This window comes from Emydura macquarii, unplaced genomic scaffold (genome assembly GCF_026122565.2).
Source record: "Emydura macquarii macquarii isolate MOO-44397 ecotype Brisbane River unplaced genomic scaffold, CSIRO-AGI_Emac_v2 contig_3470, whole genome shotgun sequence".
Lineage (NCBI taxonomy): Eukaryota > Metazoa > Chordata > Testudines > Chelidae > Emydura > Emydura macquarii.
The window spans coordinates 8,428,242-8,448,924 of NW_027133607.1; the positions used below are offsets into that span (position 1 = coordinate 8,428,242).

The 20,683-nt window shown below is 50.5% G+C and overlaps 1 protein-coding gene across 1 annotated transcript; it reads right to left on the minus strand.

Moving 5' to 3' along the window:
* Window positions 1–6,651: 6,651 nt before the first annotated feature.
* Window positions 6,652–20,356, minus strand: LOC137144513 (carboxypeptidase A1-like). Its single transcript, XM_067534868.1, has 11 exons — window positions 20,253–20,356; window positions 17,197–17,278; window positions 14,907–15,041; window positions 14,161–14,259; window positions 13,368–13,469; window positions 11,925–12,026; window positions 11,362–11,472; window positions 10,344–10,434; window positions 9,432–9,631; window positions 8,135–8,219; window positions 6,652–6,839 (listed from the first exon to the last, which is right to left on the minus strand). Exons 1-11 carry the CDS (start codon window positions 20,354–20,356, stop codon window positions 6,652–6,654), a joined length of 1,299 nt encoding a protein of 432 aa, XP_067390969.1.
* Between the last annotated feature and the right edge of the window lie 327 nt (window positions 20,357–20,683).

The window sequence follows — 20,683 nt, forward strand, 5'->3', positions numbered from 1 at the left end:
GCAGCGCTGTGCTAACACATGAGAACCTGAAAGGTGGCTAGACCATCAGCTCTCTATAAACAGAAGTCTTGCTGTCTAGCTGAAATACAGAAATGGAGCAAATGAACAGCAAAACTGGTGACAAGTGAGTAAGATTCCAAAAACGCATTTTTTTTAAAATCCAAATTGTTTGTAATAAGGGCATTCTTGTAAGGAAGATACAATATGGTGTTTAACCTGACCGTCTCCCTTTACCTATAGTACTGTTTACACAATATTTTTGCATTTAAAATCTTTCTCCCCTTAGTGTCCTGAATCGGTCTCTGTTCTGTGTTCCATTCTGTGAAACTCTGCAGTACTCTGGTTATGAGTGAAGCAATATTACTATGTGTTTCCAGTTTTGTAAACGAGCTTAGAAAGTAACTTTGGGCATGACGCTGAGATGTGCAGAGCAAAACTCCGATTGACTTCACTTCCAACAGGAGCAGGCCCGTAGGAGCCGACTCATCCAGCTTAAATCTCTACCAGTGGCTTTCTGCTTGCAGAGCCAGGTTGCTGATGACTGGAGTAGTGAAGAGAACCACTGAGTGACTCTGGAGGGATGTCCTGATCCTTTGGGATGATATTTTCTCATGACATTGCAGTGCTGAGTGAACTGATCACACAATGATACATCATGAGGTCTGTATCACAGCCCTGCGATGTCCCGCCTTCCTGTCATTGTCTTGTGACGCCCAACTGTTCTGCTCAACGCAGTGTTTTCTGCTTCCATCTTGATGGCTGTGCGTGAAGGAGACGAGGAAGGCTCCTGGCTGTTTGGAAGGCTCCTGGCTGTTTGGAAGGCTCCTGGCTTCTCCATCCCATTTGGTCAGTGAGTTGCGTTATGCTGAGTCGTGTGTCAGGGCGGCGTGGGGTGCACTTGATGAACAGTGCTTATTCACTCTGCCTAAAGACCAGACTCTCACCCAACATGTAGGTGTCTGAGTAATGCACGCAGCTTTTCTGAGCTACTTGCTGAAGATCACTCGTCTAGACAGTCCGAAGGGAAGGGTTAACATACCTGTTTTCCATGATACATATGGATTGCCTTAAAATAAGGTTACAAGGCAGAACACAAACTTGCTTTGCTGCGCTCCTATGCTGGAGCTTGTGGCAGCAGGTGCTGAGCACAGGAGCAGTGAGGGGCTCTACATCTTCGCTGACTAGAGGAGGCTTGAAACTCCTGCTGTCTCTCACTTGACCGTCTCTCTGCAGCTGCCATCATATTAACTTCCTTGGCATCAGCGAGGCTAGAAAAAACTCCCCAGGAGTCACAATGACACTCCAGCAAGGCTCCCTGCTGGTAGGAGCTGCCCAGAATTTGTGAGGCTGCGAATCTGGTGATTTTTCTGGGAGCCTGAGGATTTGAGTATAATGTGTCTCGGAGCTTACGTCTAAATGCCTTTTAATCAAGCACAAAGGCTCTCAACCACAGCAGTATTGGCTTCAGCTTGCAATTTCCTTCTTGGCTGGCTAGAAGTTGTTTGGAGCCCACTAACAGTAGAAACCTAACGTTGATGTGTTATCTTCACCCTACATAGACAGACTGTGTTTTGGGGACTTAGGGGCAATCACTTGGGGACCCTGCCTTCTAGTTTTTACCTAGAGTATTGGTTGAATTTAGTCCAACTATTTTTTTGTTTTTGTTTTTTGGTCCTTTTAAACCTTGCTGTCCTCTGACCTCATCTACACCAGAAAAAGCAGGCCCATAATTCACCACTGATACAGCTCAGCTGGAAGTAGCAATAGTGGAAGTGCAAGCTTACACAGGGTGCTGGCATTCTACCCCAGTGTTGCCTCACCATATTCTGAGCAGGGCTAAACACAGTGATTAAAAACTCCTGCACCCTGTGTACACGTGTGCTTCCATCGCTGGAAAATGGAAAATTCTGGGGGTGAATGTGTCCTGTATGAATGAGCTGTGATTTTTTTTTTTTTTTTTTTTTGGCTGGTGGGTTTAGATGGGAGGGGAGAGGGTGTTAGTAGAGTGGTGTCAACGCTCATCTAACAGGCTGGTATTGATTCTGTCAAATATAGGTAGGTAGCAGTTAAAGCCGTGGAAGTAATTCTTCCATCCTCTTAATCCTCATCAAAAGAGCGATTGTTTGCTTGAGTAACTTTCCAGTGGCCAGGGATTGATGCTCTAATTCTGATCCTGCTTAGTGCTGTCAATGCTTGGGGCCTGACCCTGCAGTGTTTGAATGCCCTCAATTCCCATCTGCTTCAGTGGGCAATGAGGCTGCTCTGCCTCTCTTAAGATCAGGCTGCTGGTGACCTCTAAAAGCAAACTGAAGAACACACCTCTCTGGCATCATGCAGGATAAGTCCCACCCTGATCTTATCCCTCCTCTGTAACAATCTGTCGTGTTTCCATCACCAACGGCAGCATGTCATTAAGTGGTGTAAAGGTTGTAAATAGATTCACTTCTCTTTCTTTCCTTAGAGAACCGGTTGGTCATGCAATGCTTGGGAAGGCAGCTCCCTGCAAATGGGCATGGTCTCCCCTTTCTGAGAGAGACTTTGCTGTCCTGTAGCGTGCCAAAAATTCCATGCTTTGTTTCCCCCTTGTAGCACTAATAGGCCAATTTTTATTTAGTACGTGCAGTCTGGGTGCTTGCATGTAGGCAAGTGCCACAAAACCTGCTGACAGCCCTGGGAATACAGGATATAAGCTGGCCACCTGGATCTGGCTTCCTCCAGGGAAGGGTGTGATAAAAGAAAAGGAGAGCAGGCAAGCAGCCTTCTACACACAGCTTCCACGCCTACAAACTATTCCCACGCTCTGCAGGGATCAAATGTGCAAAGGGGGCTCTGTATGGGGCCTGCTGAATGGGGCATTACCAGATGGTTTCAGATGTCAGCCAATACCTAGCTCAGTACATCTTGCTTGAAGCACTTCTGAGACCCTACACTACACTTGGCATCTTTATACATTTTTAAATACAGATATTTTTACATACAACAAACCATGATCCCAATTTATCAATCACAGCTCTCCACTTCCCAAGGAAATCCATGAAGTTCCATTTTCGTTAGTCAGAAAGAAACATTTTTGAGTTTGTAAAAATCCTTGACTGCTCCAAGGATAGCCTAGTACATTGGATTTCTGCAGAGTTGTCTTTCATGTGCATTGGACAGTCGGTTTAATCAGATCTGCTGGATTTCAAGACCATTTGAATTGGGAGGGTGAATAGGAGGAACTATCTCACACTCCTTCCTGCCCAGCCATGGGAAGCGATCTGTCAGTATGTCTTACAATTGTATTAACTGATCTTACCTCTCATGTAGTCTGATTTAAATTGATCACGTTTCTAAGTAAGGTTTTGTTGGTCTGATTATGTATTTATTTATTTTTAACGAACCAGCCAGACGATGGTTTTGCCAACTCTGATAGGCTTGTCTTTTATTTATTTACTGATCAGTGATCTTGTGAGTCAACCAGAGAGCCAAATGTGGTTTGACAGTCTGATCGCAGAACTGAGAGCCTGGGACTCCCAAGTCTCATTCTGGCTCTTCCTCTTAACCTCTCTATGCCTCGGTTTCCCCATCTGTAAAATGGGGCTGATAATCCTTCCTTACCTCGCAGAGGTAGTATATGGCTTTATTTGACGTCTGTTACAGGCTTTGAAAAACCTTTACTTGATATTAGAAAAGCGTCATATAAATGCAAAGTATTTTACTTATTTTGAACGTCAAGGCTAAAACTGACACATGCTGGTTTGCAGGTTATCTTGGCAGTAAGAATCTGACTTTTTGACTCTATCATGAAATAAAAGTTTGAGCTAAATGGCATCTCGTACAGAATCCAGTCAGCTTCTTGCTTAAGACAATGGACAATAATATTGTGCCCTAACAAATTGCTGCATCTGGTTAGTGTTGCTAAGTGTTTAAAATAAGAGTGGGGTAGGGTGGAAACAAAAGAAAATGTTTGTTTGTTAGTTACATGCTTAAAACACTGGGACCAATGCAACTTTAAAAGAACACATTTTATATTTGAATACTAGGTATCAAAACTGTGCAAGCATTCCAAAGGGTTGTTACACACCACAATAAAAGCAAACTACATTAAAATCAGAGGTGAGGAGAGGGATCAAGAGTCCTCAGATGAAATCAAATAGTGATTGTGAGGCAAAGCATTTTTTACTATCCAGCTACAGTACTAGGATCTGAAATCCTCTGTTGCCCTGGGTTACTAGGAAACTCTTTTCTGCATCAGAGGAAGAGTGAGAGCCAATCAAGATTGTTTAAAATAATCTTAATCCTGGGCATCGAAGGCAGAGCTGATGAACGTACCTTCTTATCCTCTTATTGTCTTTGAGGGTTTGTGTATTTTGCACATTAGCTTAACAGTTTCATATGCTTAGGCTGGTGCTTTTTGGTGGTTTGTTTTGGGGGAGGAGGGACGGAATCGATTTCTGTAGTGTCGTCTGGGTTTTTAATTGTTTGATTCAATAAAAAGCAAATGATGTAGCATGGCTGAGTATTTTTTTTAATTAGCTCTTTTTCTATAGCCCGTTTAAAAAAAAACCAGTGTGGAGCAGTAACTGCAGAGCCAGGGTGTCCAAATAGGCCGACAGCCCCACTGCAGCAGCCGACAGCCCCACTGCAGCAGATGGGTCTGGGGAGGGGATGGTGCGGAGACTGTGCCTGTGCTGTACTTTATTTTTAAATGGATAAGCAGGAAAACAATCAGTGCAAGCATTGCCCACCCATGTGCCTCAGCCCTAAGCCGTAGCCACCTCTTTTTAGGAATGAGAGGGGGAGTTAATTCTCTGTGGCCAATTCAGTCCAGCTCCTACACCCCAATGCTAAGGTTTCCCACATTAAAGACAAGGTGTTAATTTTGATTGGCATTTGTGAAGTGTGGCCTTGCCCATTAAGAACTGAGCCCATCCGCCTTCTATCATGTGGGCCACCAAACTTAACGACTCTTGGCCTCTGCCAGCCTGTCCTGGCTTTGAACCAGCAGCGTAGAGGAGCGAGCCAGCTCTCTGTTCTGTTACAAAGCAGGGCTGCAGTCGTGGGGGCCCAACGGGACCAAGCTCGGTCCTTTTACGTATGGTTAGACAATCAGTGTCTCATTTTAGATCTGAAAGCAGCACCTTTTTCAGACTCCTTCTCAGTCCATAGTTAACCCCTGCCTTGTCTCCCAGGATGTTGTGTAGACGTCACTCTTCCTTGATACATGGAGGATACTGACAAGTGCTTGGATCCCAACATAAGTTTACAGCTGTCATAAAGCCACTTGGAAGGCTGGACTGAAAAGAATTGTGTCTTGGCATGATCAAGCTTGCAGGAGTTGCATGGAATGAGCAACAGGCCTGGAATTCACTGGAGTTTGGCTTCTCTCTGCTCGCAGCCCCTGAGTCCTAGCATTACCTACCCAGTCACTAGAGGCAGAGACTGCTCAGCCAGGAGCAGAATAAGTCCTTTTCCCCTCAGGGGCTTCATAGAGTAAGTCATCCCTGCTGCAGTTCACGATGCAGCGTTCTGCAGAACAGAGTTGATTTCAGTCTATGCTATGAAACGAAGATCTCCGGAGGAGGTGCAGGCGAAGGATCGGAGAGATGAGAGCGAGGCTGTTCTAGAGGGACACCAGAGAACCTTCTTGTCAGGGGAGACAACAGAAAATCTGGCATGGCAATTCCTATGTTCTTAGGGGAAATGTGCCTCCTGCTTTCTTGGCATAGGTCTAAAACCTCTGGCGGTGGGGACATCGCACTCTGATCTGTACTTGTGCAGGCCCCTGCCTGAGGAAAGCAAGACGTTTGCTTTGCTTTGGAGAGATTCGGGGATGGACTCAAAGCAGTGGCGTATCGTGGGTCTCTGGTGCCCAGGGGCCAAGCCTACATTTGCGGATCCCCCCAAGCTTCACTCGCCGCCCCCCCCCCTGCACAGGGCAGGAGGGGTCCAGGGGCTGCCCCCAGCTGCCCCAGAGAGGGGAGATCTTTACCTGCAAGGGGGGGGGTGAGGCTTGGGGAGGGCCAAATGCAGGCTTGGCTCTACTGCCCCCCCCTTACCCGCCACGCGGTGCCTGCCTTTCCCGCTGCAGCTCCGCAGCCCGGCGCTGGCTCCAACAGGGCGGCCTCACCCCCCAGCCGGGGCAGAGGGGTCTGGGCTGCCTCTTCCTGATGCGCGGGGAGGCACTTAGGGGCACCCCTCAGAGCCTCCTGCTTCCCCCACCTGTCGTGAAGGCCCAACCCGGTGGGGGCCCCCCCCCTACATTTACCCACCACTCCAGCCCCACAGTCTGGCGCCGGCTTGGACAGGGCAGTCTCAATCTCCCCAGCCTGGGGGCGCAGTGTGCCGGGCCGGCCCTTCACGATGTGCAGGGGGCAGGAAGCACATGAGGCTCTGTGCCCCCCAGAACCTCCTGCACCTCCAGCCTCCTACGTGTTGTGAAGGGCCGGCCCAGTGCCCCCCCACAGGCTGGTGCCCGGGGACCTGGCCCCCCTGTCCCTCCTCGGTACACCACTGATTCAATACGAGTCCATTGAAGTGATCTAAACCATGATGGAAAAATAACATACTCTTGGTTCATTGGATTGTCTTTTTATTTCATTGGTTTTGGCTAGTTGGATCACTCGCTGGATGCTTCCAGCCAAGTAAACTGAGCTCACAGTCAGTTCTGTTTTAATAGGGATGGTCCCGCGTGTACTCCATGATAGTCATCAGTGCCAGCCACGTCTCCTCAGCAGTAGGGATGATTTGGCTGGCAGGGAGTAAGAACCCATAACGGCCTGTGTCCCGCAGTTCAAAAGTGAAGGAGTATTTAATGCCCTGGTTATAAGTCCAGTCGATCGTTCCACCGCTAGCTTGATCTAGATTCAGGAAACATACCCAAAAGGAAACAAATCAGGGCTAGGTCTGTGTGAGACCTATGATGCAGCATTAATAATGGGCGCAGAGAGGGGGCCGGTTATACAGTCACTTAAACGTCACCGCTGAAAAATACAACCAGCAAATTGTTGAATGTGCCCTTGCAACGAGGGTGAGTGTTTGGCTCTCCGTTTCTTACACCACATGAATAAAACAAGAGAGAAGGGCCTACATCATCCTCCACCGCCCAAATGTTGGAGATCAGAGGGTTCAAATTTTACTGCTGGTCCTTAAATGGTGAGCTGCTTTAAAACCCCACAACGCAAGCTGTGCGAACAGCTAGATGTTTTTGCTCTGAGCCTTGTGGCTCAGCCGCATCGCTCAAAGAATAAGTCGCTGAGGTTAGAAAGAATGAAGGAAGCCCACGTTCCACACTTCTCACTTACAAAGCACGTGAGTTTCTCCAGCGCATACCCCTGGCTAGGACACGGGATTGAAAGTGGAGAAATCAGACTTCAAGCTTACTGAGGGATGTGGCGGTTTTGATTTAAAGATTGGAACGACGGAGAGATGGGATGTGTCTCTTTTTAAAAGGTTTGCTCTAGTTCAGCTGAAAGATAGAGGCTTGATGCAGAAATCACGAAGCGAAAGCTGAGCAGTGGCCTGCCTTGTTCATGAGGTCAGACTAGAGGGCTACGATAGTCCCTTCTTGCCTTCATCTATGAATCTTTCAAGGCTTTTTAAGACTCTTTTATTGCAGTGGTCAAAAAGTGGAGGGGGGGGGCTCTCACACATGCTGCGCCAGTGGCCAGATGCCTTGTGAAAATCAGGTTGTCTTTACTTTGAAGTATCACTTATAGCCCTTACTTTAAGGCAAGATGCGGCGTCTGTGGAGTGGCTGTACCAAAGTGCGGAGATTGGAGGAGTGAAGACACCCATCACACCAACACAGCATGAGAGTGTTCACGCCGCATTGATTGAAACTGCAAAATCCTAACCCCTCCTGCCTTGGTCTCAGTGTGAAAACTAAGATGGGTTCACTAGGGTAGCGGGTTTTTTTAAGTTGTTCTGACGTCCTGGTCAGATACCTGCTGGAGATGTCCTGGGACTTTACAACGGCTTGACAGCCCCGCGGTTTGATCTGATGGCAACGTTCCTAGCACCTGGACAGTGAGGACTGGCTTCCTGGCACATCTGGCCTAGGAGAGGCTCCCCCCGGGTGTTGTACTTTACTGTAAAGTGACTATGCTGGCCCCCCACAAATGGCTGAAGAGACCCGTCAGCCCCAATAACTTACAGATGGTTGTGATGATGCTGCCGTATTTGTATTTAGTGCCGTTCAGGGAAGCCAGGGCTGTGACTGCTGCTTTAGCAATGTTATCCTGGAGAAAAATGCAAAGGGGAGAAAAACCAGTTAGAGGATGGATGTGGCTGGTGTGTGTGCTCAGAGGGGCTGGGGCAGGGAGGTTTGCAGCTTGTTGCATCTTTCAAGGAGAAAGGGATGCAAAGGTTGGAAAAATAAAGCATGGTTGGGAATATACAACTGATTCCAGGGGCTGAGAGGATCTGTCCTGCAGAACTCGCTCCTCCTTACCCATCACCCTGGTACAGTTGCATTAGAGGCACGCCCCTCTTTCCTAGAGGGGCTCTTCCCCACAGTACCCTTCAGCCTTCGAGTGCTGAGCACACCTCCTTCTGGCCAACAAAGGCTGAAGAAATGTAGGGAGAGCCCCTGTAGGAAAGAAGGGGCGCACCTCCAATGCAACTGTACTGGGGTGATGGGCGAGGAAGGGCTCTAACAGCAATGGGCAGTGGCAGAAGGGGGGACGTGACACAGAGTATTAGGGGCATCAGAACAGAGGATCCAAGCTTTCCACTGAACCCTCCCACATCTGCTCCACGGTGCTGTATGGAGAGGGCTGTAGCAGATTCATGTGCAAGAGTTTTAGCAACACAGGTCAGCTAAGGTCACGTGTGCAACGTCAGCGGAGCCCATGACCTTTGACTTCAAAAGCAAAGCAGAGGCACCTGCTGCCTGAGCTAACGGAGGATCTCGGTTTGCTTGCAACAGTAGTAGGGCTCTTACCCTCCCTGTGGTTCAGCCACTAGAGGGCAATATTGGTGACACATGCTGAGCCAGTGCATTACAGGTCTCTTCTGCCTTATGGTAAAATGGGATTTGTTGCCCGTCCTCCATCATTTCCTAGGCTCCTCTTTCAACTAACCTCTTTGACTCCCCCGACCTTCACTGACCTAGCTGGGTCATCTCAGGCTCCAGCCAGGTGTCCTAAATTCTGCTAGTCATTTGCAAATGGCTCCTTTGATTTCCCCTCCCAAACCTGTTGTGCTGGTTGCAGTGCAGCCCCGGAGGGAGAGCAAAGAGGCCTTGGGACCAAAATTGTGTGTGAACAGAAAAGGGGATGTGGTTACGGAGGAGAAACCCCTGGGGGGTGAAAATCCACAGCTGAAGTTGAGGGGTTCAGGCCAGCCACACAGCCTGCGTGTCATCCTGGCCCCCCTTTGAAAGCTGCTAGCCCTGGCAGCCACCTCACCCTGTGCGTAAAGGGCCCTTGAGAGCGTGATGAAGACCCTACCAGTTCCTGGTAATCGGCAGCCCGGGCTGTGGTGTAGCCATAGGGATACAAGAGGAGCTGGGAGTAGCTGTGGATAGAGATGAAGGCTTTGATGTTCCCATGGCTCTTCACGAAGTCCACGATGGCTTTCACCTCACGCTCCGAGTTGGCGTAGGGGCCGCGGTACGTCTCAGAACAGGGGTTGCCACTGGCCCCGGCCCCTGCAGAGGGAAGAGGGCACCTTTTGCTTCAGAAACACGGCGGCTCAAACAGTCCGTAACGGAGGAGAGGGAGGGAGCGTTTGCCAACTCTAGCCAGCAGAAACCAAAAGCTCGTCCCGCCTACTGGCTGTTTGATGGCCTATGTGGAATGAATTGTGGGGAGGGGTCTCCTCCCAGTCCCCAGCGGCCAGGTTTTCACATCACAAGTGTCACTAGTTGCCTCCCCCCACCCGCACCCCATTGGCACACCAGAGGCCGAGGAGTGAAAGGGCCGTTCGGTCCCATTTCCAGGTGGGCTAAAGCGCTCTAGGCCGGGCGGAGGTAGACCTGGATTAAGCCACGTGCTCAGTTCCCCTCGGGTTCTTCCAGGCTCTCCCCTGGGAATGAGAGTCTGTGGCAATGCCCCAAACGACCCTCACTTTTCTGTTTATCTCCCCAGCCCGCCAAGCCCACTCTCCCCCCCTGCCTCTCCTTGCACCTGAGGAGAGTGGATACACCTGTGGGGGCTGGAGTGGACCTGTGCATCGGCCACTCCAAAGCAACAGAAGATGCTCTTTCACTGCAGGGGCTAGCCCAGGATGAAGCCCAGCTCCTCTCACTAACCAGCCGTGGAGAGCACAGCCAAGCCCTTTGCTCCGTCCTTCCCTGGGCCCTTCACCCCAGGGAGGGTCTGTGTAAATTCCCACAAGGTGAGGTTACAGGAAAGCTCTACCTCCAAAACCTGCGTCCCAGTTCCTGTTGGGGTCCACGCCGATGCAGGTCGACCCGGCATTGATGGACCTGGTCTTACGCCACATGCGGTTCTGGGACAGAGGGGAGAACCATTAGTCAGGGGGCCGGCCAGCACTGGTGCGCTGCCTTTTCACAGGGCTGAGTGAGACTAGCGTCTCTAGGGCTAAGGGGTCATGCAGCACTGGTGGAGAGAAAGGCTGGTCTCCTGACATGTGGGGCCAGCGTCTCCTCTCAGTTACGCTGGAGTGAAGCCACTGAAGTTACGCAATATAAACGTGTGAGGAGAGCAGCGTGGCCTAGTGGATAGGGTGCTAGCCAGGGCGTCAGAATCTTGTTTTCTATTCTGGGCTCTGCTAAGGATTTGCTGGTTCACTTTGGGCAAATAATCCTCCCCGTGTCTCCTCTCCCACGCTTTGTCTGTCCTGGCAAACTCTTCACTCTGTCTCTCCTTATGTGTCTCTACAGCACCCGGCAGGTTGGTATCCTGATCTTGGTTGGTGTCTCTCCTGTAATGTAGCTATTCAATAATAATGATCTGGAGAATCAGGTGTATACCCTCTGGATAGGACAGGCGTCTCTTAACTTCCATCAGATGGACTTGCCTAGCTGTAGCCAAATCCAGAGGCTCATGGCAAATACAGGTCAATGTCCTGACCCAGCTAAGTCCAACTGAGTCTTTAAGCCACACCGCAAGCTCTTCCTTGTTAAGACTGACGCAAGCTCTAAGGTGTCCAGTGATTCCCCACGGCCTTTCACCTTTGTGTCGTCACTGTCCCGTGTGCCAAGCGGGTGGGAATGGCTGCCATTACATCGCACGGACGCAGTAGAATAGCGGGACCCAATACACCCCTCACCGAGCTGCAGGAAACTCTTTCCACCCCCCACCCTCCCTCCCACCTCCCACTCATGGGTGTGTTGCCTGAAAGTCCTGAGCCAGCGAACTGAACATTGTTGTAAACGCCAGCGAAGCCCGGCAGACACGGACTAAGGAGAAATACCTTGGTCTGGGTGAAAGCAAAGCCGTCAGGGTTGGTGACGATTTCCAGGAAGATGTCCAGGCTGTCCAGGATGGAGGTGAGAGAAGGGTCTTTGCCGTAACTATCAAGAATCTGAACGTGGACACACGAGTAAGGAAGAGATGCCCTCAGAACCAGGCACATGAGTAATTCTAGCACTAGTGCGTCATTACGCTCATAGGGACAGATCCTCAGCCAGCGTAAATCAGCCCAGCTCTGCTGGCTACATCACTTTGCACCAGCGGAGAACCTGGCCCGTTATCCCTCGCCCGCTGCAAGACTTGAAGCCCTGCAATATTTGGTGCCTGTTTGAAGGAAGCAGAGAGCATAGTCCAGCTCTTTCTAGCCACAATGCACAATTCCTGCCTTGGCTAGGGCCCAGCCTCACCAGCACTACCAACCTCACCAGCTCGTAGCTGTCATGAGCATGTCCGGGGAGCTTTATGCAACATCCCAGCTCAGGAGGAAGGCGGGGGGTGTCCCACATCTTCTCTTCACCCCTCACCCTGGAATGTGCGATTCTCAGCTGAAACCGCAACCAGTACCTTCTTTGCAAACCAGACTCCGCTGGCCTGAGTGACCCATTCCCGAGAGTGGATGCCGGTGTCGATCCAAATGGCTGGGCGTTTGGCTCCCCCGGTACTGAACTGCACGGAAAAGCAGACATGCAGGTGGTTGATTTTCTGCAGCGCAGCTCAGCCGGCTGTTCGTACCACGGCTCTGAATGCTGGGCAGTTTACCCCGTAGGGAGTCTGTGCCACACCAAGTGTCTCTGAGCTTCAGGGATCTCCCGCCCCCTTTTTAACTGTCATCGTGTCTCGGGACAAGGAGATCACTTATGTCAGAATAATTTGAATCATCCCTTATATTCCCATCGGAGACGTTATCCATAATGACCAGACCTTATGGCACTTTATAGCTACACTGTATTGTATATTTCTTCACTCATCCCTGAAATGCAACTGTCTCTGGGGTGGAACATGGCTACACCACTAGACCGTAGTTTATGAGAGGAAGCAAACAATTTTGGAGGCGTTTAGGTCAGCAGAATGTACTAATTATCCAGTTTGGAATTGAACCACAGCACCAGGGTTACTGACTGAACTGCTACAGAACATGCTGTGGGAATCTTTAATGACCATACGTAGTCAGGACCACCGCTTTATGTCTCATTCAAAAGATGGCACCTCCAGCATCACAGTGCCCTCTAGCGGCCATGCCAGGGCATTCGCTTAGCACTGATTCAGAGGGAAGAACTGAATCACACCTGGCAGAAGAATTTCCATTTAAACAGGTTTTCAACAGAAAATGGGTTTCTGACAAAAAGGAAATTTTCACTAAAAGCATCCAGTTTTGTCCACAATATTAAGTTTTTTTTTGACCAAAACTCAAAAATTTCCAAAGTAAAATTTCATTTTTCTCCACATTTTTTTTTGCAGGAAAAATCTTATTCCCAGTCAGCTCGAACGAATCACCTACTGAGTCACAAATACCGTTCCCTGGGCGCTCCTGGAGGTCTCCCAGCCCAGGCTTGACTTGGCCCCATGGAACATGCTAGAAGAGTCCATCATGCATCCAACTCCGTCCACCAGAACTCAGAAAGGATGTTGAAAGCAATTAAAATATTCCCCAGGAAAAACTAGCTGGGAAGGGGACAGAGCAAGAGAGGGGTAAATATGCTTTGCTGACTCTCTGTGGTGGTATTTAAGAAGTAAAGTGCAAAGTACAGCGTGTCATTAGCAGGAGGCCTGCGTCTCCTACCGCTCACGCCAGGTTTCCACCAGGGTCACTCAACTGACTGAAGTCAAGTCACTGCTGATTGACACCCGTGCAACAGAAAGTAGCGTCTGACCTTGTGTGTTTACACACAGTACGTGGGCTCATTCTCTCCTCTCCCTGCTGTAAATCAGAAGTTACTCCACTGAGGTTTGTGGAGGCAAACCAACGAGAAGTCCGCGTGAGATCCGAATCGGGCCCTGTGGCTTTACCTTGAGGACGTAGAGCGGGCGGCCCTCATAACTGTTGCCGATCTGAATTTTGCTGACCAGGTTTGGATTTGCAGCTACCAATAAGTCCATGAAGTCATAGATCTGGCATAGAAAGAGGATGCTGGAGTTAGGTTTAAACAGCAGATTGGCATACACCTGAGTCGTCCCCACACTCCCTTTGCTTCAGGTAACCCCTGTGACTATTTCTAGTTTGACTCCAGTGCTTTCCGATCCATGAGGTGGTGTGTGGGCAGGGGCCATCCAATCCTTATTGTCCCTTTACCAAACTTTAAACACAAACATTTGCCATGTGTGTCTCCCTGCCCACGAGGAGCCCTTTATAACTGAGCTGCTCACTGAAATCTTTGAATGGAGCCTGCTGTTCGCTCTTCCTCGTGTTACCTGGCTGCTGTTGCATATCCGACTGCAATGCTCTCCAGAAAGTAGCATGTGATACGGGCCAGCGGATAGCTCTTTTTTGTTTGTTTTTGCATAGAAAATGCAATGAACGGTGGGTGAAAAATTAGAGGCCAGGTTGGAGCCTTTAAAATCAGCCTCCAAAGTGTCCCAGCGCTGCCACACAGCAGAGAGCAATTCCAAAGTGCATCTTTCCTACAATGCAAAGTGTGTGCCCGCCCAGGAGTTTTGTTTTGCATGGCAGGCCTAAGCAGAGTGGACCCATGGGACCTATTTAATGGTGAAAGCCTCTCTCATTCTCCTAACTTGGCCTTCCACGAATGTGCCTCTCAGACCCGCATGGGTCACATGCCAATGGATGAGCACCAGCTATTACCTCGTCCAGATTGTGGTAAGTGGCATAGTTAAAAGTCTCCACAGATCGGGGGAAGCTATAATGCTGCACCATCTGCCTCTGTTCCTCATCCACCAGCGTCTGGAAGAGGCAGGGAGAAAAGTCTGTTAGGAAGGACCAGTCATGCAAAGACACCACTAAGAGCAGGCAGGTTTTGGAGACGAACAAGCATTGGTTATACCAAGGCGAACGTGTCTTTCATTTCCCTGCACCTGTTTACACCTGTAAATGGCTGAGCTTTGACTCTGAGTTACAATTATTGAGTCAAACTCTTTCTCGGCTTCTATTCAGTCCGAGTCTTTGCTCTCAGGTTCTGATCATCCAACGAGTGTTTGTCCTGCAAACCGAGTTTCCATGGAATGGGAGCCCTCCAGTTTGCCTGGGAAATTTCGATTAGGCTCAGTTGAATTTAGCTCTTGTCCAAACTCTCTTGTTGTTTTCCTGATTCACCACCAGGCCCTTAAAAATTATGGACCAAAACCTACTCTCAGTTACACGCCCATACAATGCTATTGCCTCCTGTGGAACTGAAAGCATGGCTCCAACAGAGGGCAGAACTTGGCTGTGTATCCTCAAACACAAAGGAGCAGAGCTGGTTTAACTTAGAGACTTTGTCCTGACAATTATACAGGTAATTGACCGGGTCACAGTGAGTTTCATGCAATTATCTCTGGTTTCTCGACCCACCCCTTTCTGCAGAACATTGAGCTCTGCACATCTCGCTCTACCTGCAGATCCTCTATCGTGATGGCATAGCGAATGCAGTTGGACTCCAGGAAGATTTTGACGGCTTGAAGGCTGGCAAAGGGAACTCGGACATCGATAGGAGTCTCTGGGCTGGCAGATCTCCGCCAGAAATCCAGCTGGCAGAGACAAAACAAATAACAACCATCAGCAGTGTTAGAAATATTTGGACCTGTCAGACAACCAGGGATGCTTTTCAGTACACTGCAAGGGTATTTAACCACATGAAACCAGGACATGTTTTCCAGTGTACTTCAATGGGGGGCGAATCCTGAAGTCCCTGCTCAGTGAAGGACCTCAGTAATAGCTGTGTAAGAGGCTCTGGAAAGGTAGAGGAAGGAATCAGTTTGCTCTTGAGGTGATGGAGGTATTTAGAAGTGAATGGCAAATACTATTTCTAAATGAGGGACATGTTCATTGGTAAAATTCAGCCATTTCAGCTGCACACTTTTGATTAGGGCTGGGATCTCAACCCCGTTTTTGTGCGTGTTTGAAATCTGAACCTAGTAATGGGTGCTAATTTCTAACACGTCCCTCCCTTCATAATGGGCCACACCTGAACCCTGGTTCCAAAATCCTCCGCACTCTGGGTGTGCCTGGGACATTATTCTGGGTCTGATCCCATCTCTAGATTAAATCCGGGTGGGGGTTGTACGTCCTGAGTTTCGCCCACAAAATCTAAGCTGAACTCGGTTGAAATGGGAGACGTTTCCCGGTGTTTTGCGTTGAAACCATCAACTGACTCTAAGTTCCCTCAAAGGCAGCACCCTTCCCATGAGCCTAAGGGTCTGACGTGCCTCTCTCATGGTGCAAATCAGGAGTGAGCCCACAGCAGGCAATGGAGTTACATAAGGTATAAGCGAGCGCTGACTCAGGCCTGACGCGTTGCAGACTAGATAACCATTCAGAGCTGTGGATGTTGGGTTGTTAAGACCAAGGGCCCAGCTTGCCATGAGACCAGCTTTGGGTTTCTTAGCAAAAGCATAGCACAGATTTTATGCGCTGATCCCCCTCCCCCGCACATAACACCCCACGTCTGTTGTCTTCTTCATCTCCCCTTCCAGGAGAGTCATCCACTGGCCCCTGCGTGTGTCATGGTGGGATGCCCAACCTAGCCGGCTCATAGAGGGACTCGGGGTCATTGATAGTACCTTCCTAACTGCTTAGCTTAGGCCGAGACTTGGGGAGACTCTGTGTGGTGCTGCTAAACAGCCCAGGCTAGGAGCCAAAGAGAACCGCGGCCTCTTTACCGTGAGGGACATGGCAGAAGATGTTTTCTTACCTAGGACATATTCATGAGCTTAAATGGTTTTTCAACATTATCTTCTCTCCTTCAGGCTGGGAATCATGGAGTTTCCCTCACTGCTGCAGCCCCCTCATCGTGGGGAAGCCGAAGGGATTGCGTGCAGGCAGAGGAGGAGCTGGGAGATTACAGAATCAGCCCGCAGAGGTAGCATGACAAGCAAACTAAGCTCCTCTCTCTGCTTTGCACAGAGCATGGGAGAGCCGGAGAGGCGCAGCAACCTTTGCTGGGTTATGCCTCCTACGGAGAGCTCACCCCGGCTGAATTGTAATGTTCCAAACGCTGGGCATCTCCAGAGCAGGGAAAGCTGGTGAGGTCACGGGGAGGCAGCTTGTGAGCGTTTGGGCAATTTTGAGAAATTAAAGGAACAAATAATTGTGATGATGATGATGATGATGAGAGAGAAATACAGACGCCAAAAGCCCTGGAATGGCTTCAGACCCAGCAATCTGAACTGACCTAGAATCGCCCGGTCTCGCTGTTTGCAGATGGGGAGACAGAACAGAAGAGACAAGGGGAAGGAAAGAAAGCTGAAGCCCATACAGGGTGAATCCTGGCAGAGAGACGGAGGAGGTCAGTTCCGATGGTGCAGCTGACACTTTCAGTATTTGCCAGTGCACCTGCTAGAGGGAACTTGCGTGTGGCAAGGGCTGGGGCACGGCCTTGAAGCGTTAATGAAGCTGGATGGTACCAAAGCATCATCACCACAGGCACTAATTGTTCCCCTTTCTTGGCAGTCTCAGGAAAGAAGCCAAGGGCTGGATGGCCCTGGAAACTGAACTCCTCTAGAGATGGTCCCCCCAGGCCAGGATTGAGCCCAATTGCTACGTGCCCATGTTGTACCCGTTCTATGGATCACCAGCAACCTCCTGGCCCCAGGGCTAGTCATCTGGTGGCCTTTCCCCAGTGCTGGATTTGCTGCCCTTAGCAGCAGAAGTCTCCGACATGGCTGATCTGTGCCTTCCCGTTACCTGCAGATTCTCCACTTCCTCCAGCTCCTTCACCTTCTCCACATCCGCTTCATTGGCAGCGAAGATACGGAGCACCTGGTTCCTGCGCAGACGGAGAGCAGTTATTGGGAATCGTGGAGGAGAATTTGAAGGGCGTGAGTGATGGAACGACCCCAGGGTCACACACTCCCATTAGGCTGGGGTGGTAGAAGGTGATCTATGCCATGGACATCCTTAGGAATCTTACTGTTCCGCCTTCAGGTCTGGCTTCCCAGCCTTCGATCACAAAGCATTTTGCATAAGTGCCATTGCTCCCGTTTTACAGGCGGGGAAGCTGGCGAGGAGGGGACTTGCCCAGGGTCAGACAGTCATTCAGTGGCCAAGCCAGGCCTATCATCCAGGTATCTTGATTCTCAGCCCCCCCGTGCCCTACCCTATGGACTCTGCAGTAGCATGAAGCGTTCATTGAGTGCCGTGGGTGTGGGACAAGCTATAGAAGGAAATAAAATCCAAGCCACAAGCACGAATGAGCTCTAGCAATAAGATCTTACTGGCAGTAACGCCACAGGCAATAAAGTCGTAGAGTTTAAGACCAAAAGGGACCCAGATCATCTAATCTGGCCTCCTGACTAACATAGATTACCCCCAGGGACCCACACACTAAACTACACCGAGCCTTTACGTGGGAGTAATTTCACAACAAAACCCGCTGGTGTCTGGTTGGGCAGCAAAGGGAGAGGCCTACGTTGGATCACACCAGCAAGAGTGACACACTCCTGTAACCACCCCACATTCCTCGGGCTACCAGGAACATCCAGAGTTATAATTAATGACAACACAAGTTTTGAAGGGCTGATGAAACCTCGAACTTCATGGCTTAAGCCAACCCTTAATTATGTATGTCTACACAGCCCGCAGCAGACTTGGATCACCAGCCTTGGGCTGACACAATCACTCAAAAACTAGTCACGTGGACAGCGCTTTGTAGTTGCCACTCGGGCTCTGAAGCCCTTCCCCTTCCACCTCAAGCCACAGCATGGCTATTTGTAGGGCAGACGTGCGAGCCCCCACGAGCCCAGGTCTCTTGGCTCAGCTTCCGCGAGCTGTGTAGACGTAGCTTTAGAGACCAGGATGAAAGCTGTGGGGGGGGAAGGGGCAAGTTGCCCCATGTCTGCAACCTTCCTCTGAATCATCTGCTATTGTCCACAGTCAGGGATGGAATTCTGAATTAAAGGGACCTTGGGTCAGATCTGGTCTGGACCTTCCTCTCTTCCTGTGAAGGTGGCCACCACTTACATCCCATGATCAGAACGCACGCCGGACGACCGGACATTCAGCCAGTCGTTTGAAACCCAGCAAACGGGGCCCCTGTCCCAGTGGGGAGCCCAGAGACCTCTTTTGAACTCAGTGCGTTGGCTGTCCGCCCGGGCGATGCTCCACGGGACGCTGCCGGGGCCTGACACGGCAGTTGGGCCAAACCCTGAGTGCCTGACGCAGTGTTTTCTCAGCCCTTATGGAAGCTTGGCTTGAGGAAGGTGCCCGGGAGCTGGCTGACCTCTATATATGACCTCTTCTATATGACCTCTTCTATATGACCTCCTCGGGCACCCACACCTCCTAATCCCTTCAGATCCCGCCCTGCCCGGGCAGAAAGGGATGGAGACTTTGACCCTACGGCACCAACCCCAGCTCCCTCCTCCCTAGGGGTCTCCTTTCTGTGGGGCTCCGTGTGGAGGGGGTTTCTGTCGGGGGCCTGAGGGAAGTGCAGGCGGCACACCGTGCTCTACGGCACCGGGCCCTGCTCAGCCAGTAGGAGTTAGTGCTGCTTGAGAGAGAGCTAGCCCCAGCGGCAGTCGGGCCCAGCTGGTGCCAGCCTGTCTCCCACCAGATCCCTGTTGCCAGGGAGGAGGAGGAGGAGGAGAAGCAGCCATCCTTGCAGACAGCTCTTGTGCTTCTTTGGATTTGGGGAGGGTCCTTTCCTCAGCTCCTCCAACCCTCTCTCCCCTGAAGCGGTTCTGTTTGAGGGACCTTACAAGGGGAACCTGACAGAGTCTTCCTGCCTTTCTGGTCATCTCCAGTGAGCTGCTATGTGGGGCCTAGGTAGCTAACTAGATTGCCATACAGGGACCCCCTCACAGTGGTGTGTGGCCTAGAGGATAAACTGGTTCTCAGGACCTAGGTTCTAGGCCTGTCTCTGTTTAACCTTGGGCAACTTCTTCTTCAGTTGCTCCCTCAGTAAAACGGGGGCGATGATGCTGACCTTGGCTAATGAAAGGTGCTGTGTAAGAGCTAGGGCTACAAAGCCTTTCCTCTAGTGCCCCTGGGGCAGAATGTTCTCCTCATTTTATTCTTAGGTCCCCAGCCGGTCCCCGAGACCGGGATCTACTGAAAGTACCAATTGCCCTCCGTATAATCGAGTTCATTCATATCTGCATTAAAGGGTCTGTCCCAGGCATTTACAACGTGCCTGTCACCCCAGTATCTGGGCACACAGTGGTGCTTGGATTGAACTTGGCAGGCACTCTCCTGCATTATCCCCGAGCAGCGCGACTCAACGCAGCTGGAGTTCATCCAATCCTAGAAATATAGGACAGAAGGGATCTAGTGAGGTCACCTAGTCCAGCCCCCTGCGCTGAAGCAGGACCAGGTACCCCTAGACCATCCCGCAATGGCTGGAGCGCTGTGGGTGGCTTCTTCATAACAGCTGCTGACAAAGTTAAACTGGATTCCCTCTTGACTTTCCTCCTCACCTGCCATCCCTTCTCTAGCAGCCACCTGAACTCCCTCTAGTGAGCACACAAACACACATTACAGGTACTCACCCCTGCTCTCTTCAAGTAGCAACTGATCCATCTTGCACTTTCCACAGCTTGGATTACAAGCAGCACGTTCCCTGCAAAAGGCAGCAAATCTCCTCCCCACTGCAGCTCACCGAGCGGCTGGGCGCTGTGAAAGCCCAGGACCTGACACTGTTCCTTTAACTAACTTCTCTGCCACATCAACTTGCAAGGCCGCATGTTAACTTCAAACCCATCCAAGGCGGAAGATCCCTGCGGGTTAAACTTTCATTTACCTACCCGACAAAGGTCTCCGTGCTGAAGGCAGCAGCCAGGAGAGCAGCAAACACCAACAGGCCCCTCATTTTCAGCTGAGCAGGATGCACACAGGGAGATGGAGGCATTTTAAATACAGGTCCTGCCCCGCCTGGCTGCAGCTGTAACCTTGTGCGACAGCTCGGCTCTCGTGATGTGTCAACAGAGCCCTGCCTCTCCAGCCGTCCTCTTTCCCACACTCAGCATCCTGCCGTGTCGGAAAAGCCTGACACCTTCTGTTCCCTCTGCATTGAAGCCCAGGGAACATGCCACCTGGTTTGAGAGGAAAGTGGCTGTATTTCATCATTGTGGTGGGCCTCAGCGCGATAGGATGCTCTGCGAGACCCATCCCCCAACCCCTGCCTCTCTCTTTGCAAGCCCAGCCCTTGCTTTCAGCATGCAGATAGAACGAATCA

Coding starts and splice junctions, on each gene's coding strand:
- LOC137144513 (XM_067534868.1), bottom strand. CDS start 20,356: ATGCCTCCATCTCCCTGTGTGCATCCTGCTCAGCTGAAAATGAGGGGC. Junction 15,042..17,196: donor AGGAAGTGGAGAATCTGCAG/GTAACGGGAAGG, acceptor TGTCTCTGCCAG/CTGGATTTCTGGCGGAGATC. Junction 8,220..9,431: donor CTGCCGATTACCAGGAACTG/GTAGGGTCTTCA, acceptor ATTTTTCTCCAG/GATAACATTGCTAAAGCAGC.